The sequence below is a fragment of the Eleginops maclovinus genome, chromosome 21 (genome assembly GCF_036324505.1).
Source record: "Eleginops maclovinus isolate JMC-PN-2008 ecotype Puerto Natales chromosome 21, JC_Emac_rtc_rv5, whole genome shotgun sequence".
NCBI lineage: Eukaryota > Metazoa > Chordata > Actinopteri > Perciformes > Eleginopidae > Eleginops > Eleginops maclovinus.
The window spans coordinates 7,136,435-7,151,623 of NC_086369.1; the positions used below are offsets into that span (position 1 = coordinate 7,136,435).

Consider the following 15,189-nt stretch of genomic DNA (forward strand, 5'->3'; position numbering starts at 1 on the left):
AAGTCATAACATAAAAATATATTAAAAATGGACAAGAAGGGAAACCGAAACCATGATATTGGGCATACTTGTGTGTGCTTTAACATGCAGTTAAATCTGCTTCTTTAATACAATTTCAGATTGGCGATATTGATATTGGAGGCCAGGTTTGCCCTGATGATGACCAGAAAGGCCAGGAATAAGAAATTGCCCTGTTGTTTTGCTCCGCTTTAGAAAAATAGAGCTTTGAATATTTTCCTTCTGTTTTGGATCATGGATCATTGAATGTATCGCCGTTTCCAGACACACCAAGCGGGAGGTCAAATATATGACCTGTCAGATACGAAGCCATTTCTCTTACAGAGGCCAACGTTTATTTTTCAAATCCTGCACTGAAAAAACTGAAATGTTGACTAATTAAATGTAATATGTCAACAGATTTCACACAACTGTAGTACGTTAGTTGGAAGCAATAATATTAAGATTAAATAAAACATCAACTTAATATTATTGCTTTCAACTAACTCAATACAGTTATGTGAAATTTGTTGACATAAAACATTTCATTAAAGGCTTTTTCATCGTGCATGTAGGGGACCGGGACATACCTGTTGTCTTCGACAGGTTTGGCAGGCTCTGGCTCAGTGACGGCCCTCGCTCTGGTCGGCCTGCTGGTAGAGCCTGATGTCTGTTTAGCAGACGGCCTCCTCTCCATGGACCTTCTCCTCTCAGGCCTGCTGCTGGGGGACGTGTCCTTTGAGGAGATGCTGGGTTCAGAGCTGCTGGTGGACAGCTCCCGGTAGTAGTGGTCATCTACATCCAGCAGCTTCCCTGGACTGAAGCACACACAGAGGGGGTGGTTGTTAGGAAGGACGGACCGCCGGGGTCAATCAGACATTCAGGCAACGTTATTTTAGTGATTGTTTGAATGAAGACTTCGAGATTTTTGATCAAATAAGTCATCCCTCTTCTTGATTTGCTTTCTCTTTGCTGTTGTTGTTGTCCTGTTGAAATTCAAGATTCTAGCACACCCCCCCCCCCCCCGAAGTACTTTAATGCCACCTTTCTTCATTTACTGCAAATAGCTTACGTCGATACCATATTTTTTCCTTTTAATGCAAATTGTATTTATTATACATATATTTGTTATTTCTGATAAGGCTGTTATATCTTCAGAAAGCACACACCTGTGATCTGTTTTCCTTGATTGAAGCAGTTAGCCTCAGTATGTGTGTTCTTTATAAAGCCTGGTTGTTTACTCATCTGTAAAACACTCACAAATAAATGGTGCTTTTAGTTCTAGTTTGCCAGCTGAACACGCATTCGTCTATTTCTTCGACATAAAAGAAATTGGAGCTTCGGTTTGAATTTGATCTATATACGAAGTAACCTTAGTCTTCCTGTTTTTATTGATTTCTTCGCCTCCTCCTACATAAAATACCTTGCACTTTGTTTATGCCTATTTATTTTTCGGTGAAGGGGGAAGAAAAGTCCAAGTAAATGTTTTGCCAACCGAATTTTAGAAACAATGTGCTTTGGTGGTCAATTTGAAAATAATTTTAGCAATAAGAAGACAAAAAACTCCTCGGAAATACAAACATAAACAATAAAGTATGCGTGTCTACTTCAGTCGTGTTTTAAGGCACTTATTTTGACTGCAATTAACTGACAGATATGAAGTGAAGGAAAAAAGGAGTATATTTATCTTGCTGACAGTATTTGCAAGAGTATTTAATTCGTCCATCAGGTATCACACAAGCACACAGCATCACCCTCAGCTCCATGGGATGCTGTCATGAAGCTGAAGCTACACTCTGACCTCTAAATGGACAGAAGTGAGAAAAACAGTTTCCATGTGGAGATCAATACGTCTCACACATTATTGAAATGTGTGACAATGGCTATTGGAAATCAGTGTCTCCGTGACTGCAGTGCTACAATATCAGAAGTGTCAACATTTACCAGTGCTATCGAAGAAAACGTTCTAGGACTAGGTGTGCCAATATTTGCATTGTGATTGACAGAAGCCAATCTTTTTACAGCTCTGTTTGTGATTTTGAGTGATATATCCCAACAGTTTTTGGACGGACTGCCATACAATGGGATTCAGTCATCCATGCCCCCACTCCAGGATAAACTGCTTTTAGCTAACTTTAAATTAAAAGGACTAATCTATCACTGCCGTCAGGCCATATTTCTATATTTGGATAACATTGGATAATAAAAGCTGGCATATTTTCCCTTTAATGACCAAATACACTAATGACATTCACATCTTCCTCAGCTGTACTGTAAGAGTAATTAGCAAATATTATCAGGCTAACTCTAATCTAAAACATCTCAAACTTACCTGACACTGTAAGTACTACTGCTATTGTTAACATTTATAGCACGGTAACATCAGCAGGTCGTCCTAAGCTATACCTTAAGGCTAATGAGCAAATATCATCAGCTAACTCTAAACTGAAGCATCTCAAACTTACCGGATAAGTATGAGACGTTTAGCACTTCTATTGTTAACATTTAAAGCATGCTAACATAAGCATATCGTCCTCAGCTATACTTTAAAGCTAATTACCAAATATTATCAGGCTAACTCTAAACCGAAACATCTCAAACTTACCGGATAAGTATGAGACTTTTAGCAATGCTATTGTTAACATTAATTAGCATTTAGCTAAAAGTAATGTTGTTTCTAGCTAAGCCTCACAGAGCACACTGAAACACGACTGCTCCTGCAGACTTTATTTAATCATCACCTTTGTCTACCTTCCTCTCCTCGTACCACCCACTCTCTCCCATCATCCCCTGCTGTCAGCTTTAGCCACAGATGCTATCTTTCCCGCTGACCTTCTCATCCCTAATGATGCATGTAAACGGCTCCTGTCCATCGCTGGCTTTATTTATCTGCAAACAAATTATTACCCTTGATGTTTAGCACTGTGTCGCACTGTGTGTGTGTGCGCACATCAAGGTGTGTGTGTCCTTTACAGACTGCTGTGATTAAGTACCCTGGCCTCTTCTTGTTCAGCACAGCCCTATCGGTCTATCTGCACCCCCTCACTCTGGGCGGTACACTCAATATGTGGCCTAAATGACTAACAGATGCATGAGCGCAATCCGTAGACGCTTTCTAGTGCTCCTAAATAGAATACATGAAGTACCTTACACCAAGTATTTCTGATGCCTAACATTGCATATATTTAGCAAGTGTAACGAAGGTGAAAGGTGAGGCTAATTCATTTCACACAGGGTGTGGGTTATTCAGCAGATCATTAAGTCTGGACCCAGAGACGCCGTCCTTATGTTGTTGCAGGGCTTCAGTCGTTACTCCTGACTGTGTGCCAAGCAGGCAGGCAGCAAGCCAACCTCTTAAATAGTGAAGCTGTTAAATAGAAGGTTGAAATAGGAACTTGCTACTCACTCCTCTTTCCTGGGCTTGCGTTTATCATCCTGGACAGACCGCTGTGTAGAGAGAAACAGAAGGCAGATTAGAAACTACGTGTCAATCAAATACTCCTAATCTCTGTGCTCAGGTGAAACAAAAGAAAGTGGTTTGAGAGTAATCATTCCCAACCTTTTGGCTTGTCACCCCTGAGCAGGCCCATTACAGGTTGCATTCAGGTTGTTAAGATTCAGTTCAAAACTCTTTTTGACTAATGATTCGAAAAAAGGATTGTCAGACAATTTCTTACAGACGTTCTATGATCGACAGGACTTCACTGATCCCTACACTTTTCCTTCAGCCTTTGGTTGAGACTTCCTCGGGAGTAAATCTAACAATGCACTTTTGGTAACACTCTTTCCTCAAGCTTGCGCCACCATTAGTTAACTTCCCAAAAGTATTTACAATACTTCCAATACTTCATGCTCAAAAAATCTAAAACAAAAGACAGTTTCCATCAGTTTAAGCTGCACTTGTGGTCTGCTTTTTTCTTTTTTAAGGTCACCTATTATGGAAAATCCACTTTTTCATGTCTTTTATACATAAATATGTGTCCCCTCTGTGCAAATAGATTCAGAAAGTTTCAGGAAAAAAGATTCCCCCTGTTTTTGTCCTGGTCCATTTACATAAAAACCTGTCTGAAAATGAGCTGATCCGATTTTGGCCACTTAGTGATATGTCTGTTGATTAGCCAATAACCGACCAAGGTAACACCCACCCACCTTACCACCTGAATCTCCTAGAACACCATAGTGTTTTTAAACTAAACACTTCGCAGAGGGTCGTGGGGGATTGGCAGTTCATTTGTATTTAAAGCTACAGACACAGAATCAGCACTTTTGAAACAGGGTTGAAACAGAGGGGTTTATGGCATGCTACAATGCATGATCCGTTTGGTATTTTGAGCCAAACACGTCAGAGACATGATTTGTATTTATCTGAGACCTATAATATATTGTTGAAAAAGACTATAATAGGGGCACTTTAACATGGATTAGAAGGATATCATGCTAAAGCAAGCTGGTCAGCATGGTAAACATTATACATCAGCATATTACCATTTTAATTGTCTTATGATCCATTTGTGTTTTTATGTCCCTCTGACAGGTTGTTACCCCAATATTGGGAACCACTGATTCACATCTTTTAGATATTCGCTTTTGATCAAATGTGTTAATCAAGTAATCATCTGGCTACTTATGTTATTAAGTATATTGCTTAAAAATATGCTTCTATGGTGAGGTTATCACTTGAGAAATCCTTTAATCCAAAGTACAATTTATAATCGTTCTTATTAATTGATTGGATTATTGATTGACGCATTCCTCAGTATAAAACTGAACAACAAACTGACGGCGTTTTAAACAAACCTTAAATGCTGCAAAAGTGAGCTTAGCAATTTTTACCTGAAATCACGGAACATTACCAATTATTACATAAAGAGCACAGTGAATGAAATACATTAAAAACAACAACCTGCTGAAGAAGATTCATCAAATGTACTAAAGAAATTCTGGGACAACTTTGTGATAGGCTCATACTGTATATATTTCTTTGGGAACATCTGTAGGAGTATTACAAAAAGAAAATAATTGCCGATCAATAGTGCATTGTGGGGAGGCAGTAACAGCGTCACATGGCAGCTGCCAGCAGAGCCTTGTTGTTGTGGATATCTGAAATCGTTCTCCATCTCTCTCTGACTCACATGAATGAGGTTGTAGTAGGTAGAGTCCTCCGGGGTGTTGAGGGTCTTTGGCTGCTGGGTCCTGCGGGGGGTCCTCGACTGTCTCTTCTCGGCTGAAAATGAACAACGTGTGTGTTAAGGACATCAGACAGTGGTATTATGTTGGTAAAAGTAGCTGGGTAAGGATTCAGAAGTGTACACATAAATGGACACCGAAAGGAAACCTGAACCTTGATTTACACATCGTAACTATTCTGTTTATGGTACACTTTAATGAAGTGCTTGGATTTAGTTTTGGTGTATCTTCAACCTGCTCATTTACGTAATTGCCTTTTAACAACATTTGAAAAGTATTTAGCTTTGTTGAGATTTGAGAGACTTTATGATTGGCCTGGATTTGCATTGCATTTTGGTACGCAAAAGTCTGGTCAATTTTACTTCTGCTTTTATGTTCGCCCTAATCCATAATGAAGATACAACGACAATAATTGTTATTTGTGTAGTATAATAAACATTTTGAAAGGATTGTTTTCTTTTTGGGCTTTTTATGTCACAAAGGTCCTTGACTGAACTCAGACACGATGTTGGGATACATAAACACCACCTTAAAACGGCAGACTACCAGGGAATTCAAAGAGGTCTTTCTTCAAAATGTGGATCCTTTTTACAAAATTGCAATGTTTAGTATGTTTAGTTGTAGTTGTAATGCAGTTCTAATATCTGCAGAAATATTTAACCTTAACAACATGATGCACCTATTTTATTTCACTGTGAATGGATTTAAATGAGGATGGGAAAACTACATAAAAGGGGGTTTGTCAGTTATATGAACGTACACCATGTTTGGCATGTGGTCCCTTTTGCAGCACATCATGTTCCAGAACCAGTGGGATCATCACGGCTGGCTGGATAAAAGAGACTATTGGGTGTGAGCTTACACCACAGTGACCTTTGACTTTGTTGTTCTTATTGAGCTGCCCTCCATACATGCTGCAGTTTAACCCTAGGGCCTTTGTCCAGTTTTAACTTTCCAACAGGGATGTCGTGTCAACCTTTGACACCGACAAACAGCGTCCAATAACTTTGTGACCCGCGTTGAATGGAACACAAAGAGAGGGATGTGTTTGTGTCTCATGCACATCACCACCATACAGTAGTGGATGTGTTGCAATCCATCATACATGTCACGGCTGATACTGTTACCATGTTCCTCTTTTGGCATGTGATTGTATTTGCCATTATCATATTACAATGACCTTTGCTTGTCGCTTATTATTAATCACTGAGGAAAACACACAGCCATCCATCATGTTCAGAATCCCTCAGGTAGGAGATGTAAACGTTTATAATATTATTGAACAACTCCATCTAAAAGGTCATTCTGTATTGCTCAAACATCCAAAGCCAATTTTCCACACCCTCTTATTAATTCCTACCATAATTGTTGGAAACGCTTGCCCACAAAACGTGATTAACATTTGACGACCTTTCCCCATTGAGAACAATGCGAGTGGCCGCCTTCTGCTTTCATTGTAAGTGACACAAATGATTTCTGATGAGGATTATTGTTGCAATGAAATTAACAGCTTAGGACTGTCAATGGAGAGATGACAAAGAGGGGCTGGGAAGAATAATGTATGAGGAAATCGCACTAGCCCTCGCAGATAATTTATTCTGCTTTACCTCAGGCAGTGTGCCGTGCAAGGAAAGCATGTAAAGGGCGAACATGCCCAGATTAAAGGAACATCTGTACTCCACTGGAAACTCTGGAAAGTAATGTGTGTACAATGTTGTAGTCGAAGGTCTTTCACAATTAAATCAGACAGCAGTACATCTAATCCACAAATGCAACTGCATGTATGTCATTTTCCTTATTATGCTAATTTCCAGGTTTCAAATTGTATTTTGTGCCTCTACTGTGATTTGTTTCCATGCTTTAATGTTCAACAAGCTCATTATTTTTCTCATAGTGCCTGTGCAGCACCTCTTTTCACTGCTCTGATTGGCTAGCTGGCGGTCTCTGTTGTGATTAGTCAACTGCTAAGAGATGTCCCGCCCCTGAGCCTATCACGTACAATGTGTTGACGCAATATCCAATAGAAGAGTGAATGTTACATCCACATGTTACTTTGGGACTTAAGCCTTTGCAGACCATTGAAATACACAATAACCTTTATAACCCACCACAGGAAAGAGAGAAACACCAAACATATTAATAGAATGAATGCCTTTAACATAATCTGTCTGCCTGTGATATTGTACAATTGCACCGATGGCTGATGTATCTGTAGTCAGCATAATTTGGCTCCTCTCTACTCACAAGGACTTCACAAGGTTGGGAACATGTCAGCAGTTATGGTTAGGTTTACCTAAACCAGGCATTTCCAAAGTCTGTCCCGGGGACCAATCACGGAACTCGGTCAGATTTAATACGACCTGCAGTTTCGGTCTTATTGTGTATTATTTAGGCCCACTAGCTGGTAGACATACAGAGTGTAAAAAGTTGAAAATTATTGAAAAGTGTAACGAGGGCAATTTAAGCCGCTGGTATTAGCGTTTGCCCTTTCTGTTAAAGACGCTGTATTTCTGTTTTGATATTTCCTGGAGTTCTTTCTTGCAGGTGGACCTTTTTGAGTTGCCTTGAACTAGATTGAACTTATGTTGGGGTTGTAACCAACCGGACTCTTGCTATAGCGGACTGAACTGTAGATTATTATTGGTCAGACCTGATTATGACTGGCATTATGACACTTATTAAAAATAGGTCAAACCCAAGATATTCCATATAGTTTGTTTAATGTTATCTGACTCTCCAGGTATGAATGAAAGTCAGAATTCTGTGTATAGAGTTGTTCTTCTGAGTGGCTTATATTTGGTTACATTGCCATTTGAAAAATAAATTGTGAAAATGTAATAGTGTATTTGTATTGTTACTTTTCTGTGTATAAGAAATTCAGAAGGGACTATTGGCCCCTGGGCATATTCACATTATCAAATCTGTCCCTCTTTGAAAAGAGTTTGGGCAACCCTGACCTAAACCCATTGGCTACGGTTAGGGAAAGAGTACGGTTACTTAAAACTCATAGTAAAAGTTGGGATCGCTACTTTTACTATGAGTTTTCATTACAAATCATGCACAACACTTATTTAAATGCTGTGACTCCCACAGACGCAGAGATTTTGTAAGCCCACCTTATGCCTGCAGTAAAACTCGAAAGGCAACTGAAAATGAAATGAACTGGAGAATAATCACGATGCCATGTATTATTACATCATTATTACATTATATTCTCAAAATCTGAACCCAGGATGACGGCGAGATTATAGCTGCCAGTTCCGTTTTGCTAGGATCAATTTACTGTCTCCCCTCGCTCACCACCCCGAAAGCAATTACACCTATCGCCCGTGCAAATCCATTTTTTATTTTTTACGACACACTCGGTAGAGAAGCGCGTCCTGTGTTGGCACTTGACTCTCGCAGGTTTCCTGATCTAATCAAGCCACACGAGAGAAAAGAGAGGGGCGTACGATGATAACATCAACGAGAGGTTATTAAAAGCTCTGCTCCCTTTTTACATAGAGTAACAAGAACAGTGTGGCTCAAGAACACACACCTTTAACTTGGACCACGTTGAAGGGGCAACAATTCATCCTGCGTCAAATCCTGGATATTTAAAAACAGGACTTTATAAAAATCCTTTCTTTTCAGAGTGGCAGGAAATGACACACTCTGGCTTATCTGGGTGGATGTGTCTGAACGTTATTTAGCCGGTGATGGATAACCCTTGGCTAGTGCTGTAAAATAAAACGAAGAATGAATAGATCAAAATAATAGATACATGTCGTCCCCTGTCTTCTTCAATTATCTGTCGGGCTTTAACACAACCAAAAATGAACATTAACCTCGGGTCAATCCATCATTTTGAATTATTTTAAGTGCTTTATGATCTGTTTTTCTTCCTGAATTATCTTACTTGATTGTTGATTCTGAAGAGGATAGCCATTCATCGCTTTTCCTTTCACAAACATGCCATTGTTCTCGGGGTTGATTGATGGGCCTGGATGATCTCTTTCAACTTCTGCTGCAGCGCCATGAAGTCCTGAGAAGTCTTTGCGATCTGCAAAAGTAGAATACGTAAGTGTGAGGATGAGTGGTGATTGGGGTACAGAATAATATGTGTTTATTACCTCCTTGGAGAAGCTATCTAGCTGCTCAGCTTCTGTCTGTGCAGTCTGCTTGTTGGCCCTCAGGTTCTTCCTGTCTTTGTACCCTCTGAAGTTGCTCTGGATCTTCACTGCGGCCTGCTCTTCCTCCAGCCTCTCTCTCTCAGCAGCCGTCTCGTCTTTGCGCTCTATCGTCACATCTTCAACATCCAGGGCTTCTTCCTCCTCTTTAGCCTCCTCTTCTGATTCTTCCGTTGTTTTATTCTGCGTTTCCCTCTCTGCTTTCAGCTTCTTTCGGTCCCGGTGTCCTCTGAAGTTACTTTGAAGGACTGTGGCGGCTTTTTCCTCATCCAGTCCCCCCGAGTCCTCCAGGGAAGCATCCTGCTGGGATTCTGGCACTGATTTGTCTGGCGTTACCTGTGGTTCTTCCTTTGGAGGCTCTTCTACTTCCTTCTTCTTCTTCTTTGGGATCTTTCCTTCCTCTTCGAGCCGTTTGCGCTCCTTGTGGCCGCGGAAGTTGCTCTGAAGCACCACTGCTGCTTTGGCCTCATCCTGGTCATCTGACTTGACATCACTTGAAGAGACATCTGCAGCTTCATTGGATTCTTTTTTTTCTGTGCCTTCCTCTACTGGTGGGCTGCTCACTGTGGGCTCTTCCTCTCCACCAGCGGGACTCGTTGCTTTCTGTTTCCTAGCTGGGATCTTGCCTTCGTCCTGCAACCTCTTCCTCTCTTTGTGACCTCTGAAGTTACTCTGCAGGACGGTGGCAGCCTTGGTTTCCTCTTCTACATTGACAGGTTCTTCTCCTGCTGCGTTTTCTGGTTCATTCTCCTCCCTCTTGTCCTCCTCCTGCCCTTCTCTCCCAGCGTCTGCTGACAGTGCTTCCTCAATCACCGCCACATCTGCAATTTCCGTATTGTCGTCATCTTCTGGCACCTGTGTGTGATCGCTGTCGTCATTCTCCTCGGCTTCATACGTGCTCTCTTCCTCGTCGTCATTCTCCTCAGCTGTCTTTCCCTCTTTCTGTTCTTTGCTGGTAGACTCACCGGTTTCTTCCACCGCTGCATCTGGTGGCGACTCTAATTCGGTGCTGGCTATTGTCTTTTTTCTCTCCTTGAACTTTTTCCTCTCTTTGTAGCCCCTGAAGTTGCTCTGGAGAACCACAGCAGCTTTGGTTTCGTCTTCCTCATTACTTGCTTCATTGGCGGCGGCAGGGGAGTCTTCTTCGTTGGTGACCTTAGCTGCTTCTTCTTCCTCTTTTTCTTTAAGGGCCTTCTCTGCTTTCTCTTCCCTTAAAACCAAACAGGTATATTTTTATCACAAAACAATTAACACCTTTCTTTCCATGCTATGTTATGTAGATATAATATCTCATACTGTTTTCTTTTGAAGCTTTTCCTTTCCTTGTGCCCTCGGTAGCGAGCCTGGATCTTGGTTGCAGCTTTGTTCTTCTCATCTACCAACTCCTTGTATTTCTTTCTCGCAAGATAGCCTCTGCACACTGAAGAAGGGGAAAGGGGGAACATAAGCAAATAATAATAATAATAATGAACTTTATTTGTATAGCACCTTTCATGCCCAAAAGAAAACATAATGACAATATTAAAAATAAAAAGAGAACAATCTAAAACATCAACAGTTTTCCCAATGAAATTCCCTTGAAGTTAAGCGGACAATAAATTACAATTTAAATAAAACAATTTAAAGAAGAAAATAAAAAATGTAGAATAAAAGCAAAACAGAACAAATACAGTAAAACATGGACAGTGATAGCAGTGAAAATTGAAGTTAACTCAAATAAAAAGATATTTCTTATAGACATTTCAAGGGAGATTCGATCTCAGATTGTTCTTACCGGCCTGAAATTGGACAATGAAGGCCTCATATTTGGCTTTGCTTTTGTCATCGGCAGCCTTCTTCCGAACTTTATGACCTCTGTAAGCTGGAGAGAGTACAACAAACATTAAAACCTGACTTGAAAAACAGCATAATAACTGCTTAATATTCTAGTGGACAGAGTGTTTATTGACCTGACTGCAGCACCAGCGCACTCTGTTCTCGCTCCTTTAATGTCCGCTGGTATCGCTTGGCTCCCAGCCAGCCCCGGACGTAAGCCTGGAGCAGGATGATCCGCTGAGTGGCCTGCTGCACCATCAGATTCAGGTGCTCCACGTGGTAATACTTAAGGAACACCTGAGAGTAGGGACACATAGTAATTATGTTGTACTTTCTAATTCTGGATTGGACAGCAAATTGCATTATTTCTATCAACTAAACTGCGGCTGGGAGGTGGTGCGGTCGTGGGTTCGATCCCAGCCCTTGCAGTCAACATGTGGATGTATTCTTGGGGAAAATATTCATCCATGAGCTCTCGATGGCATGAGAACGTTTTTGAATGTTAGCTACTTTGAGCAAGTGGCACATTGCTCTGTATGAATGGGTGATTGATGGGCTTTGAGGGGTCCTAAAGACTGGATAAGCACTATAATAAATACAGTCCATTTACCATTCAAACTCACCTGAGCCACAAGTTTAAATCTTAATTATAATAATCAATGTCAGTCAAGATGGTGTGCAAGAAAGCACTTGAAAAGAGTAAGTAGTCTCCAGCTCAGATAGTAGGTTTGTGCAATACATTAATGTCCTTTCTCATGCAAACAATCGTACATGTAGTACAAGAAAATAGGCCGGTCTTTATTTGCGAAGGCTTGGCTTTCATGGTTAATATTTAAGGTCGTAACAATATCACTGTGTAATCACAAACAAGCTCACACAGGCTTTATTTGTATGTGAGTGTTGTTGGGAAGCCCATGCACAGAGTGAGTGAATAAGGTTCTGTAATCCTGGGTAAATGTTGGCCTCAATGTCTTGCTCAGTGACATTTAAATTGAGACTGTCGGGGCTTGAAGCCAGATCTGAAAGCATGCTCCCACTCAGTGTTACCAGACTGTATAACACAACATGTACAAAGTCGTAGGTTGCAACAGGGATTTGTAAGTGCTATTAGCTCCTGCTTCTCCTCAATAGATCAAAATTATTCCGGTGCATCGATGACAAACATATTAACAAAAATCCTTGTCCAGCTGCTTATTTTGACCGGATGCTAATTGTGCCGGGCTTAAATGAATGACAAACTTGATGTCACGCCAAAGCTTTGTTTTTGACCGGTATGAACGCTCTCTACAAACCTTGGTCTTCCCCATTGCCCAGTTCTCCAGCTTGGCCTTCTCCAGTATTGCAGCGCATGCTTCCTGAGTCACAGGCGGCTCCTCATCAGCATGGAAAGCCAAGATGTAGTACCTGTAACAGTGAGTGAGATCAGCTGACACTTATCATACACTGGTTGCCTTTCAATGCAACATCAATTTAGTACTCTACTTCCTGTGCTGACCTCTTCATGAAGTTAGCAAACAGGATGCGATGAGAGTAGCCCTGCCGTCTGATCTTGGCCGTCTCCAGAACTCCGGTGTACCGCAGCTGAACCAGAACCTTCTCCCGGTCAAACTTACTGGCTTGGCGGTCGTTGTTTGGCTTTATACAGCGCACAAAGTGAGGCTGCCCTGCGACCATCTTGGACAGCAGGTCCATCAGAGAGTACTAGGAAAAAGTACACGAAGAATAAAGCTTTTTAAGCAAAGGTTTACGTTTTTAGACATTTTAACCAACATTTGAACAAAGATATCAGCGAATAAAGATAGAAATCTTACCCTGAAGTAGGAGGCCACTGTCTGTGTTCTCATGTTGGTGGTTTCTCTCGGGTGGTAAGGCGTGTCTCCAGATTCTCCCTGCTAAACAAAACAGACAGAAAGCTAGTCAGAAATAAAAAATTATTCATGTGTTGGACTTGACATATTTTTATAACCTCACGAGAGTAGGGGAGATTTTGTATGCCCCTTTTCTACCAAACCAGTTCCAGTTCCAGTTCTAGCTCCGTGATTGGTCTTTTCTGTGTTTCCACCGCCCAGAGCCCGACTGATGCCAAATCATGACATCACCGTGTACGTTGCTGATTTTCTCCCCAACGTCGCTCACAACAACAACAACAATGGGGGACTGCGTCGGGTCGTCGATGATCGTTTTGCTTTTGATCATACGAAGCCAGATTAAATTAAAGAACTATTTCTCCAACCTTATACTTTTTTCCAGAGTGCCATGGTTCACTAATGTGGCAAAGCAGCATTTAGCGACCGCTGCAGTCCAGCTCGTCCACCGGCATTAAGTCTACCATTAATTCACTTTTGTTTGCCGTATTCGCCATGAATAGTTTTTGCTCAGGTTAATCTCGCACGCCTCCAACGTAAGTGTCTTGGTTCTTGCTGGAAAAGCCGAGTGAGGCCACCTATGTAAGAACTGTTTTTCGGTGCTTAGAGCCAGCTCCACTGCGATGGAAACGGAAGAACCAGATCTTAAGGTTATAGCCTGGAACCGGCCCTGGAACCGGTTTGGTGGAAGGGGAATACGTCAATATGCATGAGGCCTGAATCAGGAATATTGCCTAATATTAATGAACAGTTTAAGTGTCAACTGCAGCACACATGTATGACATTCACATCTTCAACAATCCAAAATCTGCTCAAATTCTCAAATGTTGTTATCAAATTGTTTTCATCTTCCTTTAAGAATTTGCCAATCACCGTTTGGATTTGTACTGTGTCATCGAGTGGCACAGTAGGCGAGCTTATTTTGTCAGAGACGGGCTTTAATTTCCGAGAAGGCTGCAAAAGAGATGCATAAGTTGGATAAACAACGTAAACACAAATGCTATCTGCATAAATACAACTCGGCTGAGTGTTCTACAGCTCTAATTAGCTACAAATTACTACAGCATTTGCTCTTGGGAAGACAACACAGAATTCTATAACTGACACAAACTAAACCTGCGCAGTATTTCGTAACATTTCAACAAGCCAGTCATCAGCCTTCTACTGCTTGCATCATTTTGAGGTCTCATTGTGTCTCTAAAGAGCGGAGCCTTTGATGAGCTTTTTGTCTAACATATGCAGATGAATGGAAATAAGATTCAAGATCTCATCAGACACAGTTCATTTGAATGTAGCTACTACCAATTGCTTTTTGGTGAACCAATTGCCTCAGGCCTTACAGTGGGCAAAAACTGGAATCGTGTATAGCAGTGTGTGTGAATTTGTTTAGATGTTCCGATTGGCTTTAAACTGAGACAACCAAAGTGAAGCGTTAAACCCCGACAATAAGGCTTGGCGCTATAAAAACAACAACGCGGCAATGAATATAAAGGAACAGCATACTTCTACATTCTGTGGACTAAATGAAGATGGGGAAGAGTCTACAGGTGGCACACATGGTGGGCAAAATGACACACACAAACCACTACAATTTGGGGATATTTTTCTACAGTTTAGGAGATCTAAAGTGAGTAAATGTGTCCGGACACACACAAAAACAAACAGTGTGAATATGTTGATTACCTCACTGAAAGAAAAGGAATTGTATAAAGTAAGCACTCCCATCTTTTACAATAGAAAGAGAGGCAGGGAGAAAAGGAGACAGAAAAGGTTAGAAAAGGAGAAGCTATAATCAGTAAAAAATAAAGGGGCTTAATTGTCATTCCCAGTCGTTTTGAGTTCTGGCAGTAAGATCGACTTCTCAAGGTAAGGTCTTGATGAAGAAGATATTACAGTGATAATGCGGATGTTGCTGTGGGTACCTTGGCGAAGGTGATGGTGCGTGACGGGGTCCGCGGGCTGCGCATTGTGTTTATGCCTTTACCCTTTGTGTGGGCAAGGTTGCCTGTGGAATAAACAAAGAGAGCATGAGAGTCTGTTCACAAAAAAACAGCCCTGCCCACCAGGCAAGGGTTGGACATACGATGAGGGAACGTATCCAACTCATTTTTGAAACAACAGATATTTTTAGATTAGCTTTTTATTATCGACACCCC

At 41.2% G+C, this 15,189-nt stretch overlaps 1 protein-coding gene across 1 annotated transcript in view; it reads right to left on the reverse strand.

Moving 5' to 3' along the window:
- Positions 1 to 15,189, reverse strand: part of myo3a (myosin IIIA) — a 57,975-nt gene that overhangs the window by 1,358 nt on the left and 41,428 nt on the right. Inside the window, 15 exon segments of the mRNA XM_063912129.1 lie at positions 588 to 815; positions 3,404 to 3,444; positions 5,130 to 5,221; positions 9,083 to 9,157; positions 9,160 to 9,226; positions 9,297 to 10,563; positions 10,650 to 10,773; positions 11,128 to 11,214; positions 11,303 to 11,465; positions 12,461 to 12,572; positions 12,664 to 12,869; positions 12,980 to 13,060; positions 13,907 to 13,987; positions 14,717 to 14,758; positions 14,956 to 15,038. Coding sequence (XP_063768199.1) covers positions 588 to 815; positions 3,404 to 3,444; positions 5,130 to 5,221; positions 9,083 to 9,157; positions 9,160 to 9,226; positions 9,297 to 10,563; positions 10,650 to 10,773; positions 11,128 to 11,214; positions 11,303 to 11,465; positions 12,461 to 12,572; positions 12,664 to 12,869; positions 12,980 to 13,060; positions 13,907 to 13,987; positions 14,717 to 14,758; positions 14,956 to 15,038 — 2,749 coding nt within the window.